Raw genomic sequence first — 15,560 nt, forward strand, 5'->3', positions numbered from 1 at the left:
CACATCAGCCACGCGCTTGTAGAGTTGCCCGAGCTCGTTGTCATACGCATACGCTTTACACAAATCGAGGCACTCTCGGATCGAAAGATCCGCCTTCGGTACAATGACATCTTCTACCTCTAGCGGTACTTGAGTCCGAATTTGCTTCACAACACTCCCCCAGACGTTCACCGCAGGACGCTCGGCCAACTCGCCCAATTTCCCAATGACTTCGGGGAAACCGATGTTGACAGTACCATGCGTTCAAGAAACTCCCACTCATGGACCAGTATAAACTTGGGGCGTTCCACTGGGAAGATTTCATCACCGTCGTTGGAGATGCTGGACTCGTCAATGGCACTTGCGTGAAGGCTTCGATAGTACAAGTCAAGTTTGCGCCACGCGGCAATAATGCTGGTCGCAAAAGCGCGCTGCGGTTGGAATGCACAAGCTCTCCGCATCCCACGACCGCCTTTCCTTCGAAGCGAGCTATCCACATGCACTGAGTCGTAAGACTCGCAATAGCGAGCCTACGACTGTGTAGATAGCGTAGTCCCAGCGCTATTTGATCAAACATCCGCCACAGAACCTTGCGCTCGGGAGATTCCTTTCGATCTGTCATAGCCGCGAGTATTGGGCGCGTTCCTTCGTGCAGCAAGAACGGCCGCCTCCCTACGTAGCACGCGCCGAGGAACTTTGCAATGTGAGGGTGATTGAGCGTACTCCAGATCGATGCACTTCGGATGATACGTTCACTCAAATCAGGAGCGCTCGGGGAATGTTGACAATCACCATACCGGAAGACTCCACATGAGTGGCGTTTGGCATTGGAGGGCTCTTGCACATACGCGCAGCTTGTGTTTTTGTTACATTTGCTGCTCGAGGAGTTTATCAACGTAGAGGCCTTCATGGATCTACACATCCGCCTGGATCGACGTGAATGGCTCAAGCTGCGTCCTAAAGAGACCAGGAACTTTATTCCCGAGGCAGGAAAAGTTGTTGTATACTTTGGAGATGGCCATGCGCTAGCGTTGAAAGAAGACGAGAAGTCGAAGAAGAAACGTTTTACGCAGAAGAACCAAGTCGAACACAGTCTCCATCAACGCTATCTCGCCCGGTATCAGCTCCCTTTTGACCTTGTCCTCGTCCACCGCTGCCTTCAGTAACGTCAAAACCTCCTCCTGCTGGACAGAAGTCTTTGTCTCGCTGTCGAACCTCGTCTTCTCCTCCAACATCGTCCAGTACCATTTGATCCGTGCGCTTCTCTCCGCTTGCAACGCTCCTGACCACTTACCTTCACTCATCGCTTCAAGAACTCCATCGCCCGCCATAGCGACAGCCTCGTCGAGCACGCGGTGCAGCCGTCGGACTTGCTGCACTGCGGTGCTTGTGCCTGCGAGCTGGACGAGTGGGGGGGCAACCTCAAATGGCTGCAACTCCTCGCGCGCGCTCTCGACAGCCAGCAGCAGCCCGAACAGCGTCTCGTTCACATGCGGGATGGCTTCAATTGTCTGACGGAAGCATCGATATCGCGCCGCCGCGTGGTCGCCCAACCGAGCTGGAGAGTGGTGCACGTCCCCCAGCCGGGTCCAGTCCCATCGACCCCCACCCATGCGTCCTGTTCCTAGTAGGAACTTCCTACGTGTCTGCTCCCGTAGCTCTCCGACTGAGGGGGGGGGGGGGGAGCTGCTGAGAGCGATTGCAGATAGTGCAGCTGATCTCCACGGGCAAACAGGAGGTCCTAGGCGAGGTCCCTCCGGCTTCTTCCCTTCAAGTTAATAAAGGGGACGTTTAACAGGGGACATCTCTTCTTGTCTGTAGGCCAACGAGAAACATTGCCGCCAATGCAGCTATCGATGGCCCCCAGGAGTGGGTCTGGTTGAAGCATCTCCTTGAACGCGTGAGATCGTTTTGAGGTAGGGGAGGGGGGGGGGGGGCTTTGCGTATGCTCAGCATCACCTTTGAATCACCGCCGCACACATCAGTGAAGCTCCATGGCTTACAACTGATAGCATCCATGTTATCAGTTGGAGCAATCTGTAAGACAGATTGCTCCTCTGCCCAGAGAAGCCCCGAAAGCTGACGCGTCATACAGGCAGGGTATCCATCGCCTTTGGAGCGAGGGTTCATTTCGACTTTTTGGCTGGCTTTTCCACGCGTTTCCGCGCAGGCCGCCCCTATATCAGTAGCAGTTTTGGAGCCTACTCACTCACCCACCCAAGCGAGATGCAGCAGGCTGTGCACGAAAACCTCGACGCCCTGAAGACGCAGGTGGTCGTCCGGGAGCACCAACGCATGCTGCTGCCCGTGCACGCGCGGGCCACTCGCACAGGCGAGTTCCTGCTCCGCTCCTTGGAGCGGCCAGCGCCCACCGCGTCAACCCACTCGGCCGCCGCCTTGTACCGCGAAGCCGTGAGAGCGTTGGTGGCGTTTGTGACGACCTTCTCCAAGACGGACAAGTTCGTCTTTCACCTGGCCAGCATGAGGCGCATGTACCTGGATCTGTGCGCTGTAGGCTCCAAGCTGGACCAAGTGGTGGAGGTCGGGGGACTCAAGGGCGTGGCGGACGATAGTACTAACACTACGTGGCAGACGCAGTTGATGGCCGGCAGAGAGCAAGAGGAGGAGGGACTTAGTGCCCGAGCCGCTAAGAACGCGCTCCCTTTTGCGAGGAACATGATGCCGCACGAGCCGATGGAGGCTCTGACGCTGCTAAAGTACGAGATCGACTTCTACAAGGCCGAGAACTCGACGCGACACGTAGCCAGCATGAAGAAGGTCTTCTTCAGTGTCGTGAGGTCGTCGAACGGCCGTGTGGCCAAGATCCCGGACTGGTACATACCCCCCAATGCCGTGGTTTATATTCGAGAGGAGCCGATGGAAGGCTCGGTCGGGACAGCGCATCGTGGTGTATGGGTGAATAATAAATCCTCAAAAGCGAACAAAGATGGCGGGAACGGAGAAGGTGGGAAACAGCCTCCTGAATCGACCGACGTGGTGGTGAAGCGGCTCATTATCCACGCGGACGCCATTGAAATATTCCGACAAGAAGTGGAGACCTGGTACTCGATGGATCACGTAAATATTTTGAAGCTGTACGGCGCGTCGCACTGCAGTCGACCAGCGCTTCTCGTGCTTGAGGACGCCAAGAATGGGTCTCTGGTTAACTACTTGGCGCAGCTACGTCAGTCGAATTGGCCGGATGCTGACGTTGATCGCGAGATGTGGGGCTGCTTGGTCGAAGCAGCGAAGGGGCTACAGTTTCTCCATGAAAGCAAACGATTCGTGCATAGCAACCTGAAGAGTGACAATATTCTGGTGACGAAGGATGGGAGAGTGAAGCTGGCGGACTTTGGACTTGGCATGCTCGCTCTACAGGACCAATCAGTGCAGAAGAATGCGTTCAAGGAACTGGGTTGGCGTGCTCCCAACTGCCTGCAGAAGAAGCCATTTCGCCGTCCTTCTTTCCACGACGACATCTATTCGTTGGGTTTGTGTGTGCTGGACGTGCTAGTGCCCACACTCTCGTCAATTAAGCTGGGCACCAGTTCTGGCGCGCCCAAGCATGTTGGAGAGGTGGGCTTTGAGCCGCTGTCGGCCGATATTACGAAGTTGATTGTCGATGCGAACGCCCGGGAGTTGGTCATGGGCATGTGCAACAAGAATCCGCAGTCGAGGCTGACACTGGAGGAGGTTATCTCGCGCTTGGAGAAGTTGCGAGGCCCGATAGCAACGAAGGCAGTGGTTCAAAATGGTCAACCTAAAGCAGATGATCTCGCCAAGAAAAGCATTGGAGCTTAGAGCATCAAGATGCTTTGGGGTGATTAGCATCGTCCGCACTTTTGGCAATCAACGGAGGCACACGCTGCTACCACCAAAACGGTGTTCCCCGTTCAGTGTGATTGCAGTCGAATCCTGTGAAGATTTGGTAGACAAGATATAGCCAGTTTTCGAGGTTCGGGTTGAACTTGTCAGAAGAGGGCGACAATAAATTACCTTACCGTCGGAGGCACTGATTTTTCGAAAAATAAGAGCCGCCCCGCGGCCCCCGTTTTGGATGGCATTCGTCGATCGGCCCCAGAGAGAAAGAAGCAAGAGTGAAGGTCCCTGCACAAGAATAGCGCGCACAACTGGCACGGTACGCTTACATGCGAGTCATGGGTAAGGAATATGTGTTACTGACATTTGCTTCTATTAGCCTGGCTCGTCGAAGCGCCCTCCAGGCTCCGAAGACGCCCATGTGACGCGTGCGCAGCGCGACAGTGCTGAGTCGGAGCGGAGTCGGAGTCGGCAGCGCCAGCGCGAACTTCGGCATGAAACGGACAGGACGCTGCGCGATCTCCCCCTGCTGCCAGTGTACAATCGCGGTATGCTGGAAGCGCAGCGTGCCTCGAATGTTGCGCGCGCACGCCGCGACGAGCAGGAGATCCGACTGGCAATGGACGGGAGGCACAAACGCACTCGGAGTGCTACCGCAATGCTGCGAAGTGAAGATGGGAAGAAGGCTGGGCAGAAGGCCCGGGCTGAAGCCCGCGAGCAGAGCATGTACGAGCGGTGGGAAGCACGTGCCGCGCGCGAGATGTTCGGCATAGAGCCAGATTCGGATTCTGACGACGGCGCCCTTGCCGAAGCCATTTCCGCTTTGGACGAGGCCGACGAAGAGCTGTCTCCTGGCGGCACGGACGACTCCGACTACGAGGAGAAGACCCCGCCGTTCGGCACCGACCCAGACGCCAGTGATGAAGATGACGGAGACAACGATGATGAAGAGCGCGAATCGGCCGCTGAAAACGACGGTGAAGAGAGCGAGGATGCTGACGAAGACGACAAAGACTGGCGTGGGAATGAGGGCAACGTCGAAGAGGAAGAAGGTGACGTCGGGAGTGGAGACCGCGCAGACGAAGCGGACAGCGAGGAAGACGACGAAGGGACGAGATTCGGTTGGTACCCGAACCGAAATCTCACCGAAGTTCGTCCCGCACGTATGACCTTCGCGTGAAGCGAGTTGTGCCTGTGTGGTTCTACGGATTCAGCACCACGTTCGACTCGTGGGATACGTTCCACACCTCGTTCGACGACTTCCAGGCTCAGACATTCCAGCAGTTTTCCATGCGAACAAGTACGTCAGTTTTCCTGCGGAACAAGCAAATTCTCGAAAATGACAAGGAAAGGAAGCGAGCCACAAAGAAGGCCCGGAAACCGATCACCTTGGTTCCGGCGGAATGGGTGACGTACTCGAAAACGCTGGTCTGCACGCATGGTCAGCCCTACGAACCGAAGGGCAAGGGAAAGCGGCACCACAACAACCTTCGCGACACGAAGTGCAAGGCGAGATTGAATGTGCGTGTCGCTGCCACGTTCAGCGGAACTTGGCGTTTACGCGTGAACGCCACCGGCAAACACAATCACGACTTGAACAAGCATCTTTGGGAGAGCTACGCGGAGAACCGGACGGTGAAGGACCCGCAGTTGACGGAGGATGTGGCAGTGCTGCATAAGGCTGGGGCGAACACGCACGGCATCTTGCAATACCTGCGTGAACGTACAGGTAAAGTCTTATCACTTTCTGTGTGATTTTGGTTTGTTCCTAACTATTTGCTGTGGATATTTGGTGGTATGTTGTAGGCAAGAAAACCGTGCGGAAGGACGTCCACAACATGGTGCAGCGATACAAACTGACCGAGCAAGCTGGTCTTACTGATGCGCAACGCGCATTTGCAGTGATGGAAGAGTTTTGTCTGCAGCACGGTGGCAACTCTGCTCAAATTCTTGTAGATAGCGACTCCAACGTTGCTCGCGTCGCCACGTTCCAGTCCGCAAGAATGAAGCGCTTGTTCAAAGCGTTTCCGGAGGTGATTCTCGTTGATGCCACGCACGACACGAACGTGAACCGCTACAAGCTGTTCAGCTTCGTAGTGCACGACGTGTTCGGAAAGGTACTGACGTAGACAAGTTTTTTGTTGTGCTGTACTCTAATACACTATTCTAACCTTATCATAGGGTCAATATGTCCATCATGCACTTGTAGACAGTGAGCACAAAGACAATCTGCGCCGAGTGATGGAGATCTTCAAAGCAAACAACCCTGACTGGGCCAAAATCCAAGTGGTGATGACGGACAAGGCTGCTCATGAGAAAGAAGTTCGGCGAGAAGAGCTGCCCGACGTTCGACAACTCTTGTGTCAGTGGCATGTGATTACCTGGCTGAAGAAGCAGGCTGCACGTCTGGCGTCATCGGTGAAGAGCGTGATGCGGTTGATGGTGTACGCAAGCAACGAGGACGAGTATGAAGATGCAAAAGGAGCTGTGTTGGAGTTGCTTGGAGGCGATACATCACACGAGTTGTACCGCACGTTCATGGCAAACTGGGACAGTAACCAGGACGAGTGGGTTTCCTACAAGCGCGGCAACACGCCGCACCTGACGAACAACACCAACAATAGGATCGAGTCCAAGTGGGGGAAGATAAAGGATGTTATTAACGACTCCTTCACTATCGACCAACTCCTGTCTACACTGATGACGCTGCAGCACTATGCCGAAGAGCAATATCTCGCAGAATACCATCAAGTTGGGAGCCGGCCTTCGCGGGATTTGGAGGACCGCGAGCTGACGCTGCTGGCTTTGCAGGTGAGCCCGTTTTCCTTCGAATTGGTCGCCAAACAGCACACCTTGGCAACCGGTCCGAACGCAGACTACACGGTTGAGCTGAACACACCAGGACGAGCCACTGTCACGAGCCCAAGGTCTGGAAAAGTGCATGAAGTCAACACGAGGGTAAGCTATTCAAGTTATGGTATACTTTTGGTCTATTCAGTTATCTTTGGTATTGGCGACTGACATCTAATCTGTGCTGTACAGACGAACTCCTGCAACTGTATCTTCATGAAGACCTGCTTGCTACCCTGCCGCCACGTGATGTACGTCCGGAGCACGTCCAACTTCGAAACAGTACTGCCCCCGATGCACTGTTTTCCTACACGATGGATTGTGCAGAGTCCAGAAAACACCATCGACTGGGGAGAAATTCCGTGTGGAGGGTTGAAGCAAGGGAGCTGTCCGTCTCGAGCGAAGGAGCGAGCTTTGTCGGGGGCTGCGATGTACATCGAAGCCAAGGCAACAACGGAGAAGACCATTGCAAGAATGGCACTTCAATCTACACCCACATTTCGAATCGCGCTGAAGTGGCTTCAGGATTTCTACGAAGCGCTCAACTACGGCGACGTGGTTGCCTTTGCAGAGCGCGAGATTCCCGTATTCACGGGGCTTTCGCTAGTGACCTCCAGAGCAAAGGAAACCACCAAGGTTGAAGATACTGGCGGAATCGAAAGAAGTGAGGAGGAGTCCTGCAGCACTGCTGTTGAAGTCGATGTGGCCGCTGATGGAGAAACTCAAACGGGTGCAGAAGCAGAGGAAGATGGCAACGCTACACCCTCCGACCAAACCTTACAAGATTCTACCGAACCCACACAAGTCTCCACCGAATCGAGAAAGCCGTCAGAAGAAGGCCCGAAGGCAGTCACGTGGACGTTTGCGGAGCGTCCAGTGATCAATGGAATGACCAAGGCTCAGCGAAAGCGAGCCCAAGCTAAACAAGACCGTGAAGCTGCATTGGAACTGGCAGCTAAGTACCGCCAACGAAAAGTGGGAAAATTGGTTTCATTCGATGATGTTGCCGCTTTGCTTGACGGACCCTACAGTATATTCCACTCAAAGCCTATGGTTGACGCGCTTGTACTGCCCCAAGTTGATGTTACCGGGCCGCTGTCCGTCCGAGCCTTCAAGATCGACCAAGACATTCCGTTTATCAAGGGTATCCCTCCGCTACCCATTGTGACGGAGGCTATTCACGCTATCAAGACAAGGCAGGACATCGACCTTCTTGACTACTGGCCAGACTACGGCTACGCTACATTTGATCAGCTGGACGCTACGGCAAGCATCCTGGAGGCGCGTCAGCGATTCGCGTTGGTGATGCGCACTACAAAGTGGATTGACGAGGTGGAGTGGCGTGTTGCAGACCTTCGCGAGCCGTTCACGGACACGAGGGCAACCACAAAGGTAAGAAACAATTCACAGCATTTGAACTGAAGATGCACCAAAACTAACAAAGTATCTTGTGTATTGAAGAACGAGCACAAGACTTACGTCGAAACGCTCAATCTGAGCGTAAATCGCGTGCCCGGTGAATGTGTGAACGGACACCAACTGCTGGACTTCCGTGAGAATCTGTGGCTGCATACCACGTCCATCTTGGTGTCGCTGATGGCTTTGCGCGACGCTTACCCGGACGTCGTAGGCATCATCAGCCCCAGCTATCACGACTTTGCGTTGCCGGAGCAAAAACGCAGGACCGCGGCAGGATTCGGGTCCAGCGACCCTAAGAACAAGCGTGTCATTGGAATCATTCACATCGAGCGGCACTGGGTGGCGTTTTTAATCGACAGGACGGTCGCCAAGGGCACGAAGACGGCGACATGCTTTATGTTCGACCCTCTACAAAGTCGAAGCAACTACACCGTCATTGAAAAAGCGTGCGGATCGTGATTGAAGGGGTGCTTCAGCTAGGTGGCATGGTGAACTACGAGAAGGTGGAGTGGTGCACTCAGCAGGACAACAGTTCTTGTGGCGTGTGGTGCATCGCAGTTCTGGAGATGCTGCTTTGCGACGCTTCGTGGGACGACTGCATCTACAGGTTGCTGCCGTACCTGCGGCTGCGCTATCTGCAGAAAACACTTGCTTTCCTGGGCAAAGAGGCAGCTTGAGAGGGATGAGAGGGTGACTTCAACTTCAATATACATATCATTTGATTTCGGTATTAATTTGTTGTAACCGAAAATATCGTACCAAAATTAATTTCAACCATCACGAAAATCCGCGAAGTCCCACGATTCCAAAATCTAGAATCGTTCCGAAAAGACTGAATCTCAATGGTGTATTTTGCATACACAAAAACGAAGATAAAATAGTTTTCCCCTAGTTAATGGGTAACATTTCGACACGTGTTCTTGAGGAACAGCGGCGCACCCTAAATGGTCAAATAATGGCCGTCTAAATTCGGTGGTAGCAGCATCGTCCATCAATGGATGAGGGCGCTGGTCTCCGATCCAGGGCTAAGGCGTGCGCTCCTTAGCAATACAATGGCTATCAATTCGTCTGCCGTGGAGAGGGAAGTATCAGCGGCAGGACTAGCAGGCGCACGAGAAGACTGCACATGCAGCAGGAGCGAACTGCTGTTGTTGGCAGCATCCGAGAGAGCGAGAGAAGACTCGCACCTCCGAAGGCCGCAAGCTACGCACTGTATTGAATTTGATCAAAGTTGGCAGAGCCTGCCCGCCTTTTATACTACAGCAGACCTGGAGTGTGCTCAACTTCAAGCCTCGGGGTGCAGTGTTGTCGAGGTGAGCGTCACTCATCTTTGGTGCCCTCTCGGGCGTGCCTAGAATCGGATCGGATGAGCCCGGCCTCGTTTCAGAATGTGCTGCTGGTTGGATGCGAATTACCCGTGTGTGCTGCGCGGTCAAAGCTGAACTGCTCGTCCACTTCTTGCTCTTCTTTTGTGTACAGAATTTCCGCTCAGCGCGATTCAATATATATGTTTCTTCATCTCACTCATTTGCGTGGGCCGTTCATGAAAGACCTCAGTCTTGAAGAGTTCAATGGAGGCGCAGGTGGTCGGCGCATTCTGAAGCGAGCGCCTCAACCAGCCAACCTTAGTATTAATAACCAATGACGCATTGGGACTTGGCAACTGTCCTAGGAGATAGGACCAAATCGTGTTTTGGTGTGGTACACACCGGCCGTTTTTGTCCCAGGGAGCCCGAAAAAGGTCCAAAATGTCTTGATATTTGTATGGGGTGTTTTTGACCCCCCAAAGGTGTGTCTTATAAGGCGCATCGGGCAGGGAAATCGGCGCTAAAGATAGATCCAGCTGAGATCATACTGAAATCAAGTCAAAATTGTCCTAGGCTAGGACAAATCGGCAAAATTCGATGTTACGAGAGACAAGTTTTCAACGGCTTATATCTCGAGAAGGACAATGGAGGACGCTAAACCGATAAGACGACCAGGACAGCTAGGACGGGGGATTGTGCCCATGTAGTCACATGATCCTATTTGTTTCTAGTTATACGGAGCAAGGCGCCTAACTTTTGGTCCTTCCATTTGTCCTACGGACTGGGCTAAGTGGGGTTATGGTATTGCACCACGAGCGCTTCACATCCGAGCTTACCAGAGACAACGCAGGCGCGATACAAGAAGAGACTTAGGGCCATTCTAAAGTTCCCGGTCCCAAGTCCCGGGACGAAATAGATGGATTTGATTGGCTTTCAGAAAGCGGGCTAGGTTTATTTCCGAGCTCGTTTTGTCCCGGTCCCGCATCATTTTCGCGTGGTCGGGACGTGGGACTTTCGCTCTAGCTACTTCATTTCTTCACTAATGCGCGCCAAGTGTGCACCACTTTGTTACGTTTCGAAAGGGCTATCTGACCATGTTCTTCTTCCACCGTAGTTCGCGGTAGTTCCCGAGAGTTAGGGGCCTAAAAAATGCTTACAATTATCAAGTTTGACGGACGAGGGGTATCGTCCCGTTCGTCCCGGTCCCAGCTCCCGGGAACTTAAGAACGCGCCTTAATCATTGATATCCTGTACAAAGAAATGTCCAACGTACCACGCAACCACACAATACCTTCAGCATCTACAGGGTTCGCTAAATCGCACCTCAAATCAGAGTGATTACCTCTACTCCAACACATCTGCTCCTCCAACATCCACCGCTAACTCGCACCAACGCACCCTCAAAACCACCCGTGTCCCTGCTCTATCTTCAACCTCGCTTTTAGTATCGCAGCGACCGTCCATCCCTCTCATCTCCATCCGGACGTCAATCTGGGCCACAGTCTCCGAGTTGCCACGCCACGTACACGCAGCCATGCTGGGCGCCAGGAGCCGCCACGGCCGCAGCGCCAATGGGCCCGTCGGCGTCCTCTCCGACCTCTTCACGTCTCCTGCCACGCGCAGTCGCAGCCGCGCCGTCAACTTCTCGCTGCTGCTGCTCTTCCTCTGCTGCGCCGTGGTCTTGATGTGCACCACCTTCCTCTCCGGCTCCATCCCCAGTGGCGGCGGCCTCAGCGTGCGGCACTGGGCCGCCTCGACCGTGCACCAGCGCAAGCAGCAGACGGCCGTCGCGCAGTTCGACGCGTCCGTGTCCCGCCAGAGGGGCATCGTCATGTGCATGCACAACGCGGCGGTGCCCATGGGGCTGTCGCTCATCCGCGACCTGCGCTGCCTGGGCAACCAGGAGCTGGTTCAGGTGTACCACTGCTTCCCGGACGAGATGTCGGCCAAGAACCGCGAGATGCTGCTGCGCGCGGACGCGCGGGTGGAGGTCGTGGACGTGTGCTCGGACCTGGTGGGCCGCGGCGTGCTCAAGCGCGAGACAGCCGAGAAGTTCCGCACCTGGTGGCTCAAGCCACTGGCGCTGTACCACACCGACATTGCGGAGGTGATGCTCATGGACGTGGACGACGTGTTCCTGAAGGACCCAGCGGTGCTGAGGACCACGGAGGGCTACCAACGCACGGGCACGACCTTCTTCTACGACCGAGTGCTCTGGAGCAAGGAGTGGTTCAACCAGGACGTCAACAACTCGTCCTACTTGAAGACGCTGCTGAATGGGTTCAACTATACGGCCTTTGGACTGAATGGGGGCGTGCAGATCCCCGACTACCTGGAGCGCAGCTACGCGTACAAGCGGGAGGCGTCGCATGAAATGGACTCGTCGCTCGTGGTCGTGGACAAGTCGAGGTCGGGGAAGGCCATGGCCGTCATGTTCTGGCTCATTACAGTGCAGAGGTTCGAGAGGGAGTTCTCCTATGGAGACAAGGAGACGTTTTGGATCGCCTACGCCCTGGCCAAGCAGGAGTACTTCTTCTCCCCATGGGGCCCGAGTGTTATCGAGTCGTCCCGGAATCAGGATATGAAGAACCACCCGGACTCGTTATGCGGGAGTTTGGCGCACTTTATGCCAGTGAAAGACGACACGCCCGAGCTGCTGTACGTGAATGGTAAGGCGCTGTTGGACCCCTTCCCTGAGGGCCTTCACAACCGAGGGAAGGCGTCTGCCAACGTGCTATACAACCCCACGCCGTCTCATGTGACTCCGCGCCAAAACCGGCGACCGAACGGAGGAACCGCCACCAGCTACCACGGCGAGTTCCCGATGGAGTGCCTCATCGGCTTTGGCGCCACCCCATTGCCCAGCAACTTCGCGCCGCAGCTGCTGCGCAGACGCATGTTCTACCTGGGAATTCGTATGGACGTGCTTTCTGTACTGGATTCGTGCTACGCATTTGAGACCACGGCTTAGATTCCTATAAGTAGTTGACTCATGGAATGTCATGAATAATAGACTAACATTTTTTTAAAACGTTCAGAACGCCAGTGATGGATAAACTTCACAGAATGATAGATAACATCATGCAGATTAATACAAACGCCTTGCTCACCAACCTCCCATTCATTATCTTTTGCTTCCTACAGAGCACTACATACACATCGCAACAACTTACCGGTCATTGTCTACAGCTAGTTAGTGTCTTGGGCAACCAGTGCCGCCGTCTTCTTGCGAAGACGACGAGCCGGAGCCTTGCACTTCGTGTCGAGCGCAGTCGAGGGAGCTTCGGTCTGCGTCGACGTCGACGGCGGCTGGGTTGCCTGGGTCGTGGCAGCAGGGGCTTGGGTCTCCGGGGTCTCCTCGTTGTTACCCGTGGAGGAAGCTTCCGTGGACTGCTGGCGGGTGGATGGAGCTTCAGGTGTCTTGGCGGAATTCGAGGACGACTCCTGAGCCGTTGAGCCCTCGGTCGTTGGGGTTGACGCTCCGCTGCCCTTGAGAGGCACGCAGTTAACTGCACAAAGGAACACAAGAAATATGTAAGGAAGTGAGAAATTATCCAGCTTGTGGAGATAGAGGTAGGTACAAACTTACCGTATGCCTGCCACTGCGCGTTCTGGAACGCCAGCCAGTAGATGGTCAAGGTGCAGTCTCCGTTGCACGACGAGTATATCCGACGTCTGAGTAGATCCGACGTCTCCTCCCTTGAACTCGTCCTCGCAGTTGTCTCCGTGCAGAACCATCTTATCATCAAGGTAAATTTCACAGGGGCCGACGTGGGTGAAGCCTCCGCCGCCGTTGCCCAACCACTTGACCTTTCCGTCGCTTGGGATCGGCTGTGCGGCTCCATTATCCAGCGTGTTGCCGCACTTCTGGTCCTTGACCATGTCCAACACGACGTCCTTCACACCCATTTTCTTCTCCTCGGCCATGGTCTTGAACTTGCCGCATTGGTCACCACCCGATCCGATGTCCCAGTAGTTGTCTACCAGAACAACTCAACCAGGGTTGGGCGAGTCCTTCCAGCTCGGCTTGGGCTGTTCCAGGTATCCGTGGGCATCGGCACGCGACGTGAGCGCTGCGAGAGCAACGGCCGAGGATAGCGCGATTCCGGCAAACATCGGGTACTTTGGTGGAGGTTATCGGCTTGAGGAGTTGACTTAAAATCGGAAACTGAAAGCGTGCAAGACTCCGAAAAGCGAACGGCAATTCCCAAAGAACATTTTTTTAGCGCTTTTACGCTGTCCGAATACCGTTCAACTCGCGGTGGCTCCTACATCATACTGACGGCATGATAAAGTTTAACAATCGGGCGACTTGGTCATCGAGTTTCCGTTGTCGATAGGACCCCTGCTAGCTTTTGGGAATGCGAGTAATGCTTGGATTTGATTCGATTTGCACGAAAGCAGGGAGACAACTTTCGGTGAGAGTCCAACAGAAGGGTGGGACGCAGTCCAATAGAGCTCCAAGTTAGAGCTTCAACCGGGTTGGAGTCCAACCGTAAAAGCGTCAACGCTGCGTGGGGGTGTACATGATACTGTCGCAATCTTCCTGCTCTTTGTGAGCGGAAGATGTGATTTGGTGTAGTACTTAGGCAGAGGAAGTCCTTGGTTCTTGGTACACGCAAACTGTATTTGTCGTATTACGGCGAGCAGAAGTCGACTTTTATTCCTTGGGTTAGATTCCGGAATGAGCCCAGCGGTCATTCCTGCTGATAACGTTCTGCTAGCCGTACTATCTTAAACATGCATCTAGGCTAATTCTCGCTCTGTTCTTTTGGTCAGTGACTGGCTCTTGCTTACGAGCTCCTGCAGAAGCTCGTGACATTCCGTCCCCGGAGAGAAGTCCTCCGCGAGTTCGTTTGCTCGTGGTAGCGAGTGATCAGGTCGCCCACGAACTTCAAATTGGACAGAGGTTCCCATGTAGTCTTGTTTGTCCCGGTCGACTTGACCTCGTAGTAGTCCTTTGCCTTTGATGCGCTTGTGCCCGACGATGTCGTCAACTAACTCTCCTTCGGTACCATCTGGCAGCTGCACTTTGAATGGTTGTTGCTCTCGCGATGTGCTGCGCACGTAGGGCTTGAGATAGCTGGTGTGAAACACGGGGTGGAATTTGACACCTTTTGGCAGCTTCAACTCGTAGTAGTCATGCCCGAGCCGGCTGAGGATTGCGTATGGTCCAATCCAACGAGCCCCCAATTTCGCTTTAGTTGTCCCAGCATGATAATTCGCGAGGTTCGCGGTTGACAGCAGTACTTCCTCCCCTACCTCAAAAGATTGCACGGGTCTGTTGTCGTTGTAATAGTCGCTCATGCGGTCGGACGCCTGCTGCAGCTCTCTGCGCACGGTAGCTAGTCGATCCGCCTGTTGCTCGAGGAACGTCTTCCCCAGAGCACGGTGTTGTTGTTCTGCCCCTGTTGCACGAGGTGGCGCTAGCAGACTTGCCGGTGTCGACGGCAGATAACCCAAATCGGCTTCGAAGGGTGCCACACCAATCGACTGCTGGTATATGGAGTTGTAGGCGAACTCTGCCAGGGAGAGGTAGCAATCCCAATCGGTCGACGCGCCATTAGAAAATGCGCGCAAAAAGTTCTCGATAGTCTGATTGAGACGCTCAGTAACACCGTTCGCTTGGTGCCGAAAAGCGCTCGTCAATTTTTGTCGAGTCCCCAGCATGCTGCATAGAGTTGTCCACACAGTAGCAGTGAGCTTTGGGTCTCTGTCCGACAGAATCTCCATTGGAACACCATGCTGCACGAAAAGGCGGTCACGGTACAATTCAGCAACTTCACGCGCTGTAGCAGTACCTCTACATGCCACAAAATGCGCACGCTTCGTGAGCTGGTCAACGACCACGAGAACAGAGTCGAATTTGTCACGAGTCGCTGAAAGTGACACAATAAAGTCCATAGCCACGTGGGTCCAACGTCCTTGAGCGATAGGTTGGCTCTGCAACAATCCTGGCGGCTTCGGGTTCCTAGCTTTGGTTCGTTGGCACGTCTCGCAAGACTTCACATAGGCGCGAACACTCCTCACCATGTGCCGCCAATAGTAGTGAGCCTCCACCAATCGGACTGTCCGATCGATTCCGGGATGTCCGTACACCTCAACATCGTGAAACTCGAACAGAATTGCGTTTATTACCCCCCCCCCCCCGCACTCGCGGGGTTTTTCGGTCCCTGGCTTTGATCA

The 15,560-nt window shown here is 54.3% G+C and overlaps 6 protein-coding genes across 6 annotated transcripts; 5 read left to right on the plus strand and 1 right to left on the minus strand.

Annotated features, from left to right (window-relative positions):
• Positions 1-1,004: 1,004 nt before the first annotated feature.
• On the minus strand, positions 1,005-1,592 carry PHYSODRAFT_339825 (hypothetical protein; the record flags this gene model as incomplete). The annotated part of the gene is made up of 1 exon (XM_009537816.1): positions 1,005-1,592. One exon carries the CDS (start codon positions 1,590-1,592, stop codon positions 1,005-1,007), a length of 588 nt encoding a protein of 195 aa, XP_009536111.1.
• A 682-nt stretch (positions 1,593-2,274) lies between these two features.
• On the plus strand, positions 2,275-3,780 carry PHYSODRAFT_526754 (hypothetical protein; the record flags this gene model as incomplete). Its single annotated transcript, XM_009537817.1, has 1 exon — positions 2,275-3,780. One exon carries the CDS (start codon positions 2,275-2,277, stop codon positions 3,778-3,780), a length of 1,506 nt encoding a protein of 501 aa, XP_009536112.1.
• Positions 3,781-5,301: 1,521 nt separating this feature from the next.
• On the plus strand, positions 5,302-5,873 carry PHYSODRAFT_413288 (hypothetical protein; the record flags this gene model as incomplete). Its single annotated transcript, XM_009537818.1, has 2 exons — positions 5,302-5,547; positions 5,625-5,873. Coding segments are annotated over 2 exons (495 nt in total), but the record flags the coding sequence as incomplete, so codon positions are not given.
• A 463-nt stretch (positions 5,874-6,336) lies between these two features.
• Positions 6,337-6,906, plus strand: PHYSODRAFT_527843 (hypothetical protein; the record flags this gene model as incomplete). Its single annotated transcript, XM_009537819.1, has 3 exons — positions 6,337-6,609; positions 6,688-6,756; positions 6,841-6,906. Coding segments are annotated over 3 exons (408 nt in total), but the record flags the coding sequence as incomplete, so codon positions are not given.
• Positions 6,907-7,536: 630 nt separating this feature from the next.
• Positions 7,537-8,070, plus strand: PHYSODRAFT_526200 (hypothetical protein; the record flags this gene model as incomplete). The annotated part of the gene is made up of 2 exons (XM_009537820.1): positions 7,537-7,701; positions 7,765-8,070. The coding sequence occupies 2 exons, from the start codon at positions 7,537-7,539 to the stop codon at positions 8,068-8,070; spliced, it is 471 nt and encodes a 156-aa protein (XP_009536115.1).
• A 2,992-nt stretch (positions 8,071-11,062) lies between these two features.
• PHYSODRAFT_352808 (hypothetical protein) lies at positions 11,063-12,912 on the plus strand (the record flags this gene model as incomplete). Its single annotated transcript, XM_009537821.1, has 2 exons — positions 11,063-12,272; positions 12,894-12,912. Exons 1-2 carry the CDS (start codon positions 11,206-11,208, stop codon positions 12,910-12,912), a joined length of 1,086 nt encoding a protein of 361 aa, XP_009536116.1. The 5' UTR covers positions 11,063-11,205.
• Between the last annotated feature and the right edge of the window lie 2,648 nt (positions 12,913-15,560).

This window comes from Phytophthora sojae, assembly GCF_000149755.1.
Source record: "Phytophthora sojae unplaced genomic scaffold PHYSOscaffold_11, whole genome shotgun sequence".
Taxonomy (NCBI): domain Eukaryota; phylum Oomycota; class Peronosporomycetes; order Peronosporales; family Peronosporaceae; genus Phytophthora; species Phytophthora sojae.